At 40.0% G+C, this 14,927-nt stretch overlaps 1 protein-coding gene across 1 annotated transcript in view; it reads right to left on the reverse strand.

Moving 5' to 3' along the window:
* LOC149029062 (Cytochrome b561/ferric reductase transmembrane protein family) overlaps nt 1-14,927 on the reverse strand; it is a 30,938-nt gene continuing 16,011 nt past the window's right edge. The window contains exon 4 of the mRNA XM_089149791.1: nt 1-348. Coding sequence (XP_089005917.1) covers nt 133-348 — 216 coding nt within the window. The 3' untranslated portion in view covers nt 1-132. The remainder of the gene's footprint in view (nt 349-14,927) is intronic.

Genomic DNA, 14,927 nt, shown 5'->3' on the forward strand with positions numbered 1-14,927 from the left:
AGATACCAATAGATATATAAATCAAAAGTAGAGTGAGGCGGAATCTCACTCCACGAGTACAGCGAAATGTAGTTCGAAAATCAAATGGGATTACAACCGATTCTAAAGACAAGAAAGAAAGATATAATCTAACTAAACTAGAGTCTTTTCTATTTTATAAAGGATGTCCTCATAAACATAAACTTCATTGATTACTCTCAGACGCTCCCACTCCACAGTAGGGCTAATCCTGGTAACAAGAGAGACCACTCGAGGGATCCTCACAGTAATCTTCGTAATCGCCAACACTTTGCGTATGGTACGCTTCTTCATATTGAGCTTCATAGCCATCAAAACCTGTAGAATAATCTAACAAAAGATATTGTACAAAAAGGAGTGAGTTTAAAAAGAAACTCAGCAAGGCAAGTTATTCCATAATAGCATAAATAACATAGTATCGCAAACAAAGCATATAGTGATATGATATGAGACAACAATGCATGTATGAGTCTAACTCTATGTATGCTGGTCTCTATAGGCAGACATGCTTTAAGTCATAGCACCATACTTCTTTGGGTAGGTCTCATCACACAACGCCGGTTGGTAGTGGGTCCTTCATCCATCTTGGACAATCCATGGTTAGGGGTTAAGTCACCTCTCTCTCACATCACCGTTTGGTCTAAGTATTGGCGCATGTCAAGGTAAAGCCTAGCCCAATGCAAGTCTTCTACTTAGTTACATCAACTCAGATCCAGATACGTCCATTCCTCGCCCCTAGCGATCCTTTTCGGTATCCTTCACACTAGAGTCAGCGTATCCTATGGCTACAACCAACTCTGACTACGGACTCATCAACCCTATAGGTCATCCACATATAGTAAACGGGAAGCTCTCATGTCTTCTCACGGGTTGGTTACCGGTCTTGAACGCCCATGAGCCCAAGTCTATCCATATGCAACTCTACCCACAAATGGTCCCCACAATGTGATTCATGTCCCCTCACGGATATAACTCACCAGTCTTGAGCACCCATGAATCCCCATTGCTACCACGGGTCGTTCGGTCTCAATACCCTTCCGAATCAGGTCTGATATAACAAGGGTATAACCTAGCCGAACACTGCTAGACAAGTCCTAGGTATGAAAACCAATAATCCAGGAAAGTGTCGAAGGGCAACATTGGAAATATCTCGTACTACTCCCAATGAGGTCCAAGGACAGAAATGTCAAAAGGACATTCCCCAATCCCAAATCATACCTAAACAAGCACAATCATAATTCAGTCATATCATCCACGACAGATATCTCATCATATGAAAGAGTATAATAAGACAAGATTAAATAAATAAGAAACATACATGAGTAAGTATTCATACATAATCAAGTACATAAAGTAATTAAGGAAATAAGATCCTAATGTACTTGCATCATTCATATCATAATAGAAACTAACATAACAGTAGCAAATCTAAGTAGTTCCCAAATTAGAAACTAAATCTATGCAATCTATGTTAATATGCTAACAACTTTCCTTACCTTAAATAGATTCGAAAGTATTCCGGACGGACAAGAGGATGAATCCAAAGTTATCAAACAAAGCCTAGAATAGCATCACACAATCATTAGGAAGTAGTCCTAAGAATAAACATGAATCAAATCGAATCGGACGAAGAAAATAGATTCTGTTCTTGCGGGTTGATTGGCTGGGTTGAGTGCTCCAGTCGACCCAGGCAATCTGCCCAAGAGCAAATCCGAAAATAAAAAGAGAATTTTGATCCGAAACCTATGCTACACAAACCGGAATGCGACGAAACTTGGAGATTGTCTAACACAGTAGTCTAAGACTAAAAAGCATAATTTAGACATCAAACCACCATTAAAACCATTACTTACTAATTTAGAATCATAGTTTCTATTTTGGTAAAAATCATAGTTTTCATTGGAAACATGCTATGAATGAAAGAGATGAACTAGAGATGATTAGATCTCATTCTAGTACAAGAACACAGTAGATCAGAGGTATGGATAATACAAGAGAATGAAAAGAGATTGTTAAGATATGACTACAAGGTTGCAACATCTTCATCATAATCTCAGTTCAGAGATGAGAGTGATCATGGAAAGAATAAATCATTAACATAAAAGATAGATTACTAACCTTTAATTGAAGAACAAGAGAAAGAATTTGCAAGATTGCAAGATTAGGTCTTCTTCTTCACTCTTGGAGGCTTGGAGATGGTTTCCATTCGTTCTCTAAGTGTAATGGAGGCTAGGGATACTAAAATTACGAAGTCATGGGGTATATATAGCAAGATACTCAAAATAGAAGATTCTGTTCGAGTTCAGCAACTCTGGGTCGATTGGCTGGCTAGCATGGCCCAGTCGACCCAAGCACTCGACCGAGGCTGTCAGCAAAGCCAAAGACAGGGATTTGAGGGTCTTCCACTACTACGAATCAAACGAAACTGTAAACACATATTCTATAACATACTTAGCATGGAAAAATGACTTTAAATAATATCCCACCAAGCTCTAAGGTCATCAACTAATCTTCTATTCATCAAGGTGCAGTCTTTTCTCTATATCTAACATTGTCTTCAAGTATGGGGCATCATCTTCAATCTCCATAGGTTCGGAGTCGAACACTATATCTTCTACCAATATGGCCCATAGTTGACTTTCACTTCTACTTCGGGTCTTCAGACCTACAATCATAGAGTATCCTGGTTAAGGTTAGGGCCGGGTTTCACAAGTAAGTACAAAAAAGAGAGAAGTCACTTTGTTCTCTATCAAACAAGATGCATAGGAATGAGTTTCGAAAGAAACTCAGTAAGGCAAGTTAATCCATAACAACATAAACAACATGGAAGCAAACCATAACAAGATGCAATGCAATATGAAACAAGTGATGTATGTATGCATCTAAACTCTATGTATGCTGGTCTCTATGGCAGACATGCTTTAAGTCATAGCACCGTACTTCTTTGGGAAAGTCCGCTCACACCCTCAACCATATAAGATATCTTGGGTTCTCTCACGGATAGTTTCACCGGTCTTGAGCAGCCGGTTGGTAATGGGTCCTTCATCCCTCAGGACAAACCATGGCAGGGGGTTAAGTCAACACACTCTCTCACAACCATTTGGCATAAGTACTGGCGCATGTCAGGGAAAAGCCTAGCCCAATGCAAGTCATCTACTCAGTTACATCAACTTAGGTCCATATACTTCCATTCCTCGCCCCGGGCGATCCTTTCTGGTATCCTTTCCACTAGAGTCACGGATATTACTCACCGGACTCATCAACCCTATTGGTTATCCACATATGGTAAATGGGAAGCTCTCATGTCCCCTCACGGATCATTTCACCGGTCTTAAGCGCCCATGAGCCCAAGTCTAGCCATATGCAACCCTCCAATAAATGGCCCCCACAATGTGATTCCCGTCCTCTCACGGATCATTTCACCGGTCTTGAGCGCCCGTGAATCCCCATTGCTACCACGGGTCGTTCGGTCTCAATACCCTTCCGAATCGGGTTTGATATAACAGGGGTGTATCCTAGCCAAACGCCACTAGACATCCCTAGGTATGACAATCATTGATTCGGGAAAGCGTCGATGGGCAACCCCGGAAACATCCCATACTATTTCCGATAATGTCCAAGGACAGAAGTGTCAAAAGGACACTTCCCAATCCCAAACCAAACTTAAGCAAACACATTCTCAAATCAGTCATGACATACACAACCAGTAGTTCATTATATAAAAGAGAATGTAAAAGCAACATCGGATTAAGCAGTAATAAGTAATTCATATAACATAAATAATGAAAAAAATGATATAAACAAGTGCTACTGTTCCCACAGTAGGAGATCAGAATTAAATTATAATAACAGTAAGTGATCTCATAGTTCCACAAAGTAGAAACCAGAGAACAAGCAATCTATGTAGTAAAGGAATCAACTATCCTTACTTTGATTTTCGCCGAAGATAATCCAAAGATCAAAGAGAGAGACACCAAACATGGCAAATAAACCCCTAACAAGCATAGATACAACATTAGGAAAGATACCTAAAAGATCAGAGAGCAAACGAATCAAACTGAGCCAAAATTGAAGCTACTGTCTTCATTGGTCGATTGATTGGTCTACTGACCCAGTCAACCAATCAGTCGACCAATTGAGTCAGTACGAGATAGTGAAAACTGTTTTGGCCATAACTTCTTCGTTTGAAGTCAGATTGATCCGAAATTCAAAGGGAACTTCCTAGGATGTATTAGAATCATATGGGAAGATAAAATCACCAAGTCATGGTCAAAATATGGGTTCTTGATTTGACCCAAGAGACTAGGGTTTCAACCTTTATGGCTCTCATGAAAAGGTTATGATCACGGAAAGAGAGGGAATGATTGCAATCAAAAACATAATAAGAAAATCTTGTTTAGGTTAATAAAAACATTGCCCATGAGGTTTCCCTCACATGGGAGGTTACCAAGGGTTTCCAGAAAGATCATTCAAGGGCTAGGGTTAAGGTTTCAAGAATCTATTGGCTAGGGTTAAGATCATTATGATGATCATAGATCTCAAAGAATAGAATGAGATCATGGAATAGATGGTTGCAAAGATACATCATCTTTTTCCTGATCTCAATCAAGAAAAAGAACGAAGAAAGAATAATTAGAAATCCTAATTAGGTTAAACATGGATCATGAAGAAAATATAGTGTGATCAAGGATAAAGAATTAGAGAATGATAGGTTACAATTCTAGTAAGGAAAACACATTAATTGGATGTTAACAAGATCAAACAAAGGGTTCTTGGTTTGATCCAAGAGGTTAGGGTTTCACCCTTTTGTGGCTCCCATGAAAAGGTTGAGAGCACCGGATGAAGGGAAGTAAATTGTTAGTCAAAAATAACAAGAAGAATCATTCAATGATAAAGTTTAGGTTCACATAACTTTTACCCAAGAGGTTACCCTCACATGGGAGGTTACCAAAGGTTCTCTGGATGAACACACAAGGTTAGGGTTTCAAGAATTCAATTGGCTGAGGTTGAGATTATGATGATGATCATAGATCTCAAAGAATAAGATGAGATCATGGAGTGGATGGTTGCAAGAGTGCATCATCTTCTTCCTGATCTCAGCCAAGAACAGATTAAAGAAAGAAAATCAGAGATGGAGAAGAAAGAAAAGAGAGTAGACATACCTTTGCTGCAGGAGGATGAAGATTTCTTCAAGTCTTGAGAGAGATCACCAAGGCATGCAAGGGAATGGATTAGATTAGGGTTCTAACTCGTTCCAGAGGCTTAGGAGGCATAGGAGGCGAAGTATTCCCGAGATTTGGACTTAAATAGAAGAGATAGGACCAAATTGGTAAATTCAGACACCATTGGTCGATTGATTGGTCTGTTGGTCCAATCGACCAATGAATCGACCAATCAGGACAGCAAGGTTCAAACAGGGATTCGGAGGGCTATACAAGGTCAAATTGAGTGAGGTTTTCTTCTACGAGTCAATCAAGAAGTCTAGTTTCCAGAGATACTTTCAGATCAATAATGGTAGTTCATTAGGTCCACAAACTAGGCTCACCTTCTTCGATGCGCAAGCAGGATTTGCCAGACATAGTTCAGCAACTTCGGACAGGGATTTGGAGGGTTATATGGGGTCAAATTGAGTGGGGTTTTCTCCTGGAAGTCCATTAAGAAGTCTAGTTTCGGAAAATATAATCGGATTGAGCACAAGAGTTAATTAGGTATTTCAACTAATTCACCCCTCTTCGGTGCGCAGATTCAGAACAAAACTGATGGCTCTCATGGAAAGGCTAGGGGTAATCAAGATTCACCCTAGGGAAAGAGAAACAAAAAATGCACAATCTGAAAAGGTGTTGGGAAGTTTCCAACAGATAAAAGAACATTAGGGTCTCAGATATGGTTACCTCTCATAAGAGTTGGTTACCTCCCATAAGAGTTACCCATAATTAACTCTTACAAAAACAACCCAAGATAGATAAAGGAACATCTCATTAATATTTCAAAATCAAGAATGGAATTAGGAAGGGTCTACCAATGAGAGGAAAGAATGTAAATAAATTCAAAGGAAAGAAATCCTAATATCCCATGGGAAGACTAGGGAGAATAAGGATTCACCCTAGGGAATAAAGATAAAGAAATCATAATAAAGAAAGTCTTGGGGAGGATCCAATGAATTAACAGAAAATAAAAGGTTGCCAATTGGTTACCCTCTCATGAGAGTTACCCAAGAATTTCCCCTCAAAATCTTACCCTTTTGGTTTCCAATGGTCCAAGGAAAAACAAGGATCAACTCCTCAATCATGAGGACACAAGGGAAGGTCATGGTAATAGTATGAGACCTTCCCCACAATCATAAAGATAGGTAGAAAATTCAGGGAAAGTATCATCAAGATTGTTGGTGGAATCAAATTCAAGAATCATCGCCATATGGCTTCAAGAACATAGAGTGAATTGGGGAATTCACTCTAGGGCTAAAAGAATTAGAGAAGAGGTCATTACAGCAGTGTAATACACTTCTCATAATCAGAATATCAGAAGTAGAGAAGAAAGAATGAATTAAAGAAGAAACGAATTGAATACTAACCTTTTAGAAGAGAAACCGATGAAGAAATCTGAACAGATGCTTGAGGGTCTTCCTTGGCTTCGAAGGAGAGGATCTAGGGCTCTTCCCACGTTCTCCAAAGGTTTAGAACAGATTGGGATTGAAAAACATGGAGTTCCCCTGCTGATTGATTGGTTGCCAAAGAGGAAGATATAAGGTCCTTTCCACGTTCTCTAGAGAGTTAGAAACCTAGTAGGATTGTTTACCACGAAATTAAAAGAAATAAAGCTTTCAAAAACCTTCAAAACAGAAAATTACCAAAATGCCACTGCCTAGACAGCTTGTTCAAAAATAGGGATTTAATGGGCCTAACTTCAATATTTTTGGATGGGCTTCTTTCAACGCATCATACTACTTACCTAGTATGGAGGGATGTCTTCAAACCAGGTCCAACTAAGTTCTTCTTCACTAGTGAGTAGTTCAATACCAAATCAATTAAGGTTTCCATAAGGAAACACCATCATCAATATCCATGGGTTTTGGGTCAAACACCATATCTTCTACTGAGATGGCCCACAAAGACATCATCCCTCATTTTGGGACATTGGATCAACCCTAAGAGAAAGGTTTGACATGGCTTCCTAAGATTTTCAAAGATAGTAAAACTGAAATCACGGTCAAACTTCAAATCAACATTTAAACAAACCCTTCTTTACCCAAAACCGATAGGGTGCCCTGGCTAGGTTTGGGCTGGATTTCACATTCTCCCCCCCCCCTTAAAATAATTTCGTCCTCTAAATTGGGAGAGAACTTGGTTTCAAAAAGGCAGGGGTACTTTCCTATTATCTTGGCTTCCTTCACCCAAAGTCCACGGAAAACAAATAACAATAAGTCTTATGTAAGGAGACAAGGAATATATCTGACATGCTTTGAAATCAAATCGAAAGTATGATCATGGCTTCATGAAGATTTCACAAGGATCATGGAGAAGATTTATATGAAGATCATAAAACTGTAAGAATGAAAGGAGATTGTAGAAGAGATGGTTGCGAGGATCAAAATGTTACAAGGATGCAACATCTACTTCATAATCTCAATCTCAAAGAATAAATCATAGCAAGAGTAGATCAATACAACACAAGAGAGATTACAATTCTTTGATTGAAGAATAGAAGATGAAAAGCTTGAAGTCTTGAAACAATTAGAAGGAATAACAAATCATGAAGATCACACTTGATTTCTCTTCAAAATCATCATGTGGAGAATTCACAAGGTTATAGAGTGTATGGAGATCCACTCTAGAACAGCAGGGATAGAAGGATCAGTCATGGGAATGATTTAAGATCATCCTCCTATCAAAGGGAAGGTAAGGCACAAGAAGAAATCGTGGAGAGAATAGATCAACTTTGGGGTAAACTTCTACCGAACGAAACTAGGCAATTCATACAGCAAAGAATAAATCGAATAATGCATAAGGTATGTATGCATTAGGTACAATAGCAAGATTAGGAATAGGTGATCGAGTAGCATCAATCACCTCCTTGCCTTTCTTAGATTTCGGAGCCTCCTTCGATCGTTCTGAACTAACCGAACGATCCCTTTTAGGGGCAGCCTCGTGTGGCTCACGTGGCTCCTCCCTTCTTCTACTAACAAAATTGGACAAATGTCCCTGAGATATTAATCTCTCAATATCTGCTTTTAGATGAATAGTCATTAGTATAATGACCATGATCCTTGTGGAATCGGCAATATTTTTCTCGATCCTGCTGCTCTCCAGGCTTCAAAGGAATTTTGGATGGCCACTTTAAAATATTTTGCCTTTTGATGATATTCAGAATATCAGCCCGAGGAGCATTCAATGGAGTATACTCACTTTTACCGGGAGATCTCTGCCGCCAGGCCTGAGGTTTTCCAACCCAATCGCGAACATTCTTCTTTGGCTTTTGCTTTTGCTCAGGAGCCTTCTGTTCCTTAGTGGAGGCTTTGTTGTCTCCCTGGCGCGCATCTAAGATCTCCATGACTTCAGCTTGCTTTTGGCATCTCTGTACCAACTCAGCATAAGTTGCAGGCATATCCTGTAGTAATAACTCCAGGAGTCTTCGGTTAGTGAGTCCAGTGAATAGAGCAGTTTTAGCTACTTGCTCATCCAAATTCTCTATCTCCATCATTACTTTGTTGAATCTTTTCAGATACTCTCTGATTGATTCGCTCTTTCCTTGTCTGATGGTAAACAAGGTTTCTTCTATCTTCTTGATCTGGATTCCACTCTGGAATCACCCTATGAATTTGCGTGCCAACTCATCAAAGTTTACGATCCTTCCAGATGGGAGGTTCGAAAACCACTTTTGTGCCGCTCCGGTTAAAGATGAACCAAAAACCCTGCAGAGAATTTCATCGAATTACCCGCCAACTGCCATGGTCTATTGATAATAGCCGATATGGGCCGTAGGATCTCCGGAGCCATCGAATGTAGAAAAGGTAGGCAAATAGAAGTTGTGGGGAAACTTATATCTCGCAATTGGCTCGGCAAAGGGGGTCTTCCAAATAACTGAGTAAATATCCTCGGTTATCCTTCCCCTAGCCAACTGCCATAGTTTTTGATTGATGTTGGCCAATTTCTAACCAATATGAGTCGAGTGATCTTCTGCATTACGATCACGACCTCAAACAACACGATCTTCAAGAGCTATCCGATCATCACGAACGGCCCGTCCATCACGAACATTTCACTCATCGCGAATTGCTCGATCATTACGAACGGTTCGTCTAACAGTCGGTGAGTGAGTCATCACGCCTGTATCCGACCTTGTATTTGAATCGGTCGTACTTTCCTGTGGTCTGTCAAACCGATCGTCCCTCCTAGGTTGATCGTCAATTCTCCTAGGCCCTCGGTCACCTTCACGGAAGTTCTGACCGATATTACGATCTTCAGTCAGTCTTTGATCACGTGGCAATACACGCCTCCCTGAATCGCGATGATCAGGTTCTTGTGGTAATACCACTCGTCTAGTTAGCACACGAAGTGCTTGACTCACCTCCAAGAGTTGAATCTTTACCTGATTCAGTTAATCTTGCAATGTCTCTGGAGGATCATGTCCTCCCTGACCACCATCTACCTCAAGAGGTGGTAGACTTCTTTGGGGAATATTCGGGTTATTCTCTCCAGGAATTTGAACACCGGTATCCCGTTGTGCAGCGCCTGCTGTGGCTGCTGCCGATCTAATCACCATGGCTTTACAAGTCGTTTCCCACAGATGGCGCCAAATGATGCGTCCAAAATCTGCTCAGCCCTTAGATCTCCTTGTGATGACCTGCAAAACGAAAGCGTCAGATGTGGCCCGACCGCTGGGGTCGGGAGTCCACCTCCGAAGGCTAAGTCAGTTGATGAACTTAATCACAAACGGCTCTGCTAGAAGCACAGAGCTAAGGAAAAAACGGGGAAAGTGATCTAGATCGTAAGCCTCTGATAGTTTACGTTTACCAGTGTGTATGTTGATCTGAGTCCTTCCTACCTCGTAGGCAAGTAAGGTTTATATAGAGTGTACCTTCGAATCTCCTTCGTTGGATGCACTCGAGCCTTCTTCGGGTAGTCGTTGGATCTTAACAGTTAGATCTGTTGAGCTATAGACTTCTACTAGTTTGAACTAGTAGAGGACTCCTAAGATAACCTTATGGTTATTCGATGATTATCCCTTTAATGATGATAAGTGACAGCCGCCAAGTTATGCCTACCGTCATTAGGGTAATTAACCTAATCCATAAGTAGCATTAGGGCTTGCCTGTAGCTGATTTAGTTTTCTTCCTCAGCAAGCTATCTTTCGGACCCGGCTCACTCAGAAGCGAGTCGATTTCTCCGTCTCGACCGGGGTCGAGGATCAAACCGAGTATGAACCAGGTTCGATCATATTTTCTCCATATCAGGAAACAGCATGGTTACTCATAGCAAACTCACTATGGATTCAAGGGAAGAATTAGAGAGAACAAGGCTTCACTCTAATGGAATATCAAAAACATATCAAAGGCAAGAATAACTAAATAGAAAATCAAAAGAATACTAATCCTAGAATGAGAGGAATCAAAAATAGAAACTTACTAGAATGCTTATATCAATGATCAACATAAAAGGCTATAATGGCTAGAAAGAAAGGGGAGTTGATTCAAATAGATGAAATACATTAGAACAGCAGTAAAGGCTAAGATCAAACATGTTAAACATTAATTAGAAAAGAAGCTACAATAGAATGATCATGCTGTCCAAAACTCAATCAAAATAAATGAAGAATTGAAGAGATTCACCATGTGGTTTCAAGGAATGCATAGAGTGATTGGGGGTTCACTCTAAGACATAAGGAGATTAGAGAATAGGTAGTTACAGTAGTGTAACACCTTCTCCACAATCAAAACATCAAGACAGAACAGTAAGAAGAAGAAAAGAGAGAAGAAGGAGATAGAACACTGAAATCAAGGTCTAACTTCAAGGTGTAACATTAAACTAACCATTCTTTACCCAAAACAGATAGGGTGTCCTAGCTAGGTTTGGGCTGGATTTCACAAGTGAATATTTCGGGCGTAGCCGCTCACTGCACGAAGATTCTTCTTTGTCCTTCTCTCTACTTTCTGAGGGGCTGAGGGTTGGTTGGTTGTTCAACCCTCGTGATGGTCCCTTATTCCAAGAGGTCAGGAAAGAGGGAGTACAAGAAGGGCAGATATAGAAGAACTGTGGTTGCCAATCCTTGGTGTTCGATGGGAGTGTCTCATTCCCGATGAAATTACCTTCCCAACCAGTTTGGCTGGATAGTCTCTTAGATAAATAAAACCATCCACTCTGTTCCATTCTTTTTGCCATAAAGAAATATAGGAATAGAGACAGAAAAGGTCAGATGTTAACTAAATCCTACTCGCAGAATCCCCAAAAACATACAAAATTACGCCAACTGTTTGGAGCCAGCATGCCTGGGCACAATCCCAAATGACAAAAGATCTCGCTGAAGAGGGGATGGATAGGAAGTTTGAATCCACTCTTCAATGCATCTTCATAATGAACTAATTCCCCTGGACAACATTTATCAACCTGATTAGACTTGTCAGGGGCGTGCAAGACAAAGTCTTGGGGAATACCGTATCTCAACCTAAGATACTCTAATCTGTCAGTTGTTATTTCAAAGGTTCTGAATTCAGGACCAAACTTATTTGGGTTGAACTCAATGTGGTTGGGAGAGGGATCCTTATCTTGTTTGGGAGTAGAACTATCAACCCATTTCTTTTGTTCAACCTTAAATTTTTCTCGAGCACTAACTACTAATTTTCCCCGATCACCAACAAAAATTACAAGGGGTTGGGAGTCATGCTAAGAGTCTTCACCCTCATTGCCCGAAGACTCTAGAGCAGATATTGAGGGAGTCGGGAAATCTAATTTGTCTCCTAAGGACTAGTTGGCAGAACCTAGTCTCTGACTAGTAGATTCACCGTCTAATAAAGAGGTCGTTTCTGAAGGATGAAGGTCGGTCATGGAATGATGGGGCTTTTTTGCGATGATTTTTCTACCAACCACGTAGAAGTTGAGAAATTGGCAGAAAGAGTTTGATAAGCTCAAAAGGGCTCCTAAGCTCGCTACATTTCAGAATAAAGGAGACCATAATAGTCATAAGGGGAGAACAAACAAACGCAAAGAAAAGAAAAACAAGACAAAGGCAAGCAAAGAAATCAAAATAACAGGAAAAAAAGAAAAAGAAAATGACAAGTACAATAGAGAAAAAGAAGATGACAAGTACAGTAGAAAATGAAAGAGTTTGACAATGATATCTCTATCTTCTCTATCATAGGCTTTAGATATGTCCAATTTCAAGGCAACAAACCCAGTCTTGCTATGGGATTTTTGCATGTAATGAAAGATTTCATGGGCTACTATAACATTATCTGTGATCCGTCTGTTAGCCACAAAAGCACTCTGATTTGGTGAAATGATACTGGATAGAAAGGGTTTCAGTCTTTTGGCCAAAAATTTTGCTATAATTTTATAGGACACATTGCATAGGCTAATAGGTCGAAAGTCAGAGACAACTTTCTCTTCTTCCTTTTTAGGGATAAAACACAAGAGGGTGTGGTTGACTCCATCAGGTAATCGACCTTCCAAAAAGAAGGAAGTCACAATTTTAACCACATCCTCATTAATTAAATCCCAAAATTTTTGAAAGAAAAAGGCATTAAACCCATCGAACCTAGGGGATTTAAAAGGTCGAAGGGAAAAGACGGCACTTTTCACCTCTAATTGATCCGGGATTGCCGAGAGAGATCCGCCTCTCACCTCAATAGGTGGGAAGAGACGTACATTTTACAAACTCAGGATCCAGAGAACAAGGGGCTTGATAAAGTTGTTTCATGTAGTGGGCAAAAACCCTAGCTATCTCTCTTGGATTAGAGAACCGTTGACCATTAGCTTCAATTGAAGAGATCCGTCTCTAGTGATGGTTGATTTTACTAGAAAGATGATAAAATCTAGTGTTTCGGTCCCTATCATAAATATACATACCTTGAGACTTTTGGAACCAAAACATCTCTTTTGTTTTTGGGGCCCAATCCAACATTTGTTTCTTTTGATGTATGAGATTCCAATCCGGATTGACATCTTGTTCCAATTCATCAATTTCAAGTGTGGTTCTATGGAACATGTTGTCCACATAACCCAACACTGAATTATTCCAGTGTCACAAGAAATGAGACACATTAGCCAACTTTCCAATGAGAGGAATACAAGAGTTCTCAAACCATGCAGACTAAAAATCTAAAGAGAAATTAGGGTGAGAAAACCATGCATTTTAGAAAATGAAAGAGATTCCGTTTATGATTCGGTGTCACACAAGGTTCAAGTATCAGAGGGTTATGGTAAAATCCAGTTGCAGGTAATTTTGCAACCCGTGGGTTCGAGAAACAACTAAACCAGTTTGGAGAAGAAATTCTTTGACCATATTAGGTGGCTTTTGTCTATTAGTCCAAGTGTATGGGCACCCAGGCACCAAAATCTCAAAGAGGTTTTCCGCATTAATGATCGCTCTCAAAGCAAGGAGTGCACTAGAGGGCTTAAAAGCACCACCGAATCTATCTTTAGCCTCTAGAAGTTCATTGAAGTCCCCCATAATCACAAATGGTTCCTTAATCAAATGTAATAAGGAAGCCACATGTGACCAAAACACCTTTCGATCAGAATAGTTAGGGGGGGGGGGGCATAAGCACAACCACAAAGGGACAATCCTTCATCTCGCATTAAATCATAAAGGATGAGGGGTCAAAATGAATCAATTGAGTTTGAAAACCCGACAAAGCTAAAACCACCATCCCTCCCTTTAACCCTTTGGTTCCAAGGCTAGCCTCATGTCCCAGCAAGTTATACCCACTAAAAAGTTTCCTCTTACCATGCACTAGCATTTGATGGTCCCTACATTTTGTTTCACACAAAAAAACTAGGTCTGGTTTATGTTTCTTCAAAAAAATTTCCAGATAGTGCTGAGTAAATTTAACATTGATACCCCTCACATTCCAAGCCAAAAATTTCATGCTAACAGACAAATAATCAAGCACAAATAAGAACTTCTAGAAACTAGTAACTTCTTTCCACCACCAATTTCCCTAGGATAGAATCACAATGCGGATACAGATAAAGTAATAGAAAAGAAGAACTAAAAATAGGAAAAAGGAAAGAAGTAAATAGATTACACAGATCCCTACACCTATTAAACATTGTCATTCATAAAATAACAACAATGATACACAAAGAAACCTCAAATCAAGCAGAAAACCTATTTCTAGACTTGGGATGAATTTTGTTTAACCAACTATCATGATATCAAGTATTGAAATGAAGAGTACGATGCAAAAATCAAAGAATTCAGAGTATTTATGACATGGGAAGACTTGGGGGATGCAAGTCGCCGGTTCCACAACTACATTCTGGGACATAACTTGAGGAGCCCGTTGAGTTGGAGCCATCTGCTGTATCGGTATAACTGGGTTTGGATTAAGAAGATAACGTGCTTCCATGGATCCCAAAGAAACCTAGAATAGGGTGTTAGGGTCCAAAGACTTCCTCAGCAGTGAATCCAAAAAGAGGTTGAAACAATTGAGAGGTAGGAGTTGCATGCAATTTGGAGATATCCTGCGATGTTTGAGCGTGCTTGGAATAATGATTACAAGTTGTTCTTCCACCCCACCCTCCATGTGAATCCGTTCATCTTTTGAGTTTAAGCATTAGTTGTAGAAACTTTTTGGTCAACCTTGGTCCTACTGATTTTCTTCTTAGGTTTAGTACAATCACATTTGGACACCAGTGTAGCAGACTGAGTGTTAGGTGAATGGACAGTCACCCTCTCCAACTTTTCAATACGAT

Source organism: Hakea prostrata, chromosome 1 (assembly GCF_041222555.1).
Source record: "Hakea prostrata isolate BN-2017 chromosome 1, UWA_Hpros_2, whole genome shotgun sequence".
Lineage (NCBI taxonomy): Eukaryota > Viridiplantae > Streptophyta > Magnoliopsida > Proteales > Proteaceae > Hakea > Hakea prostrata.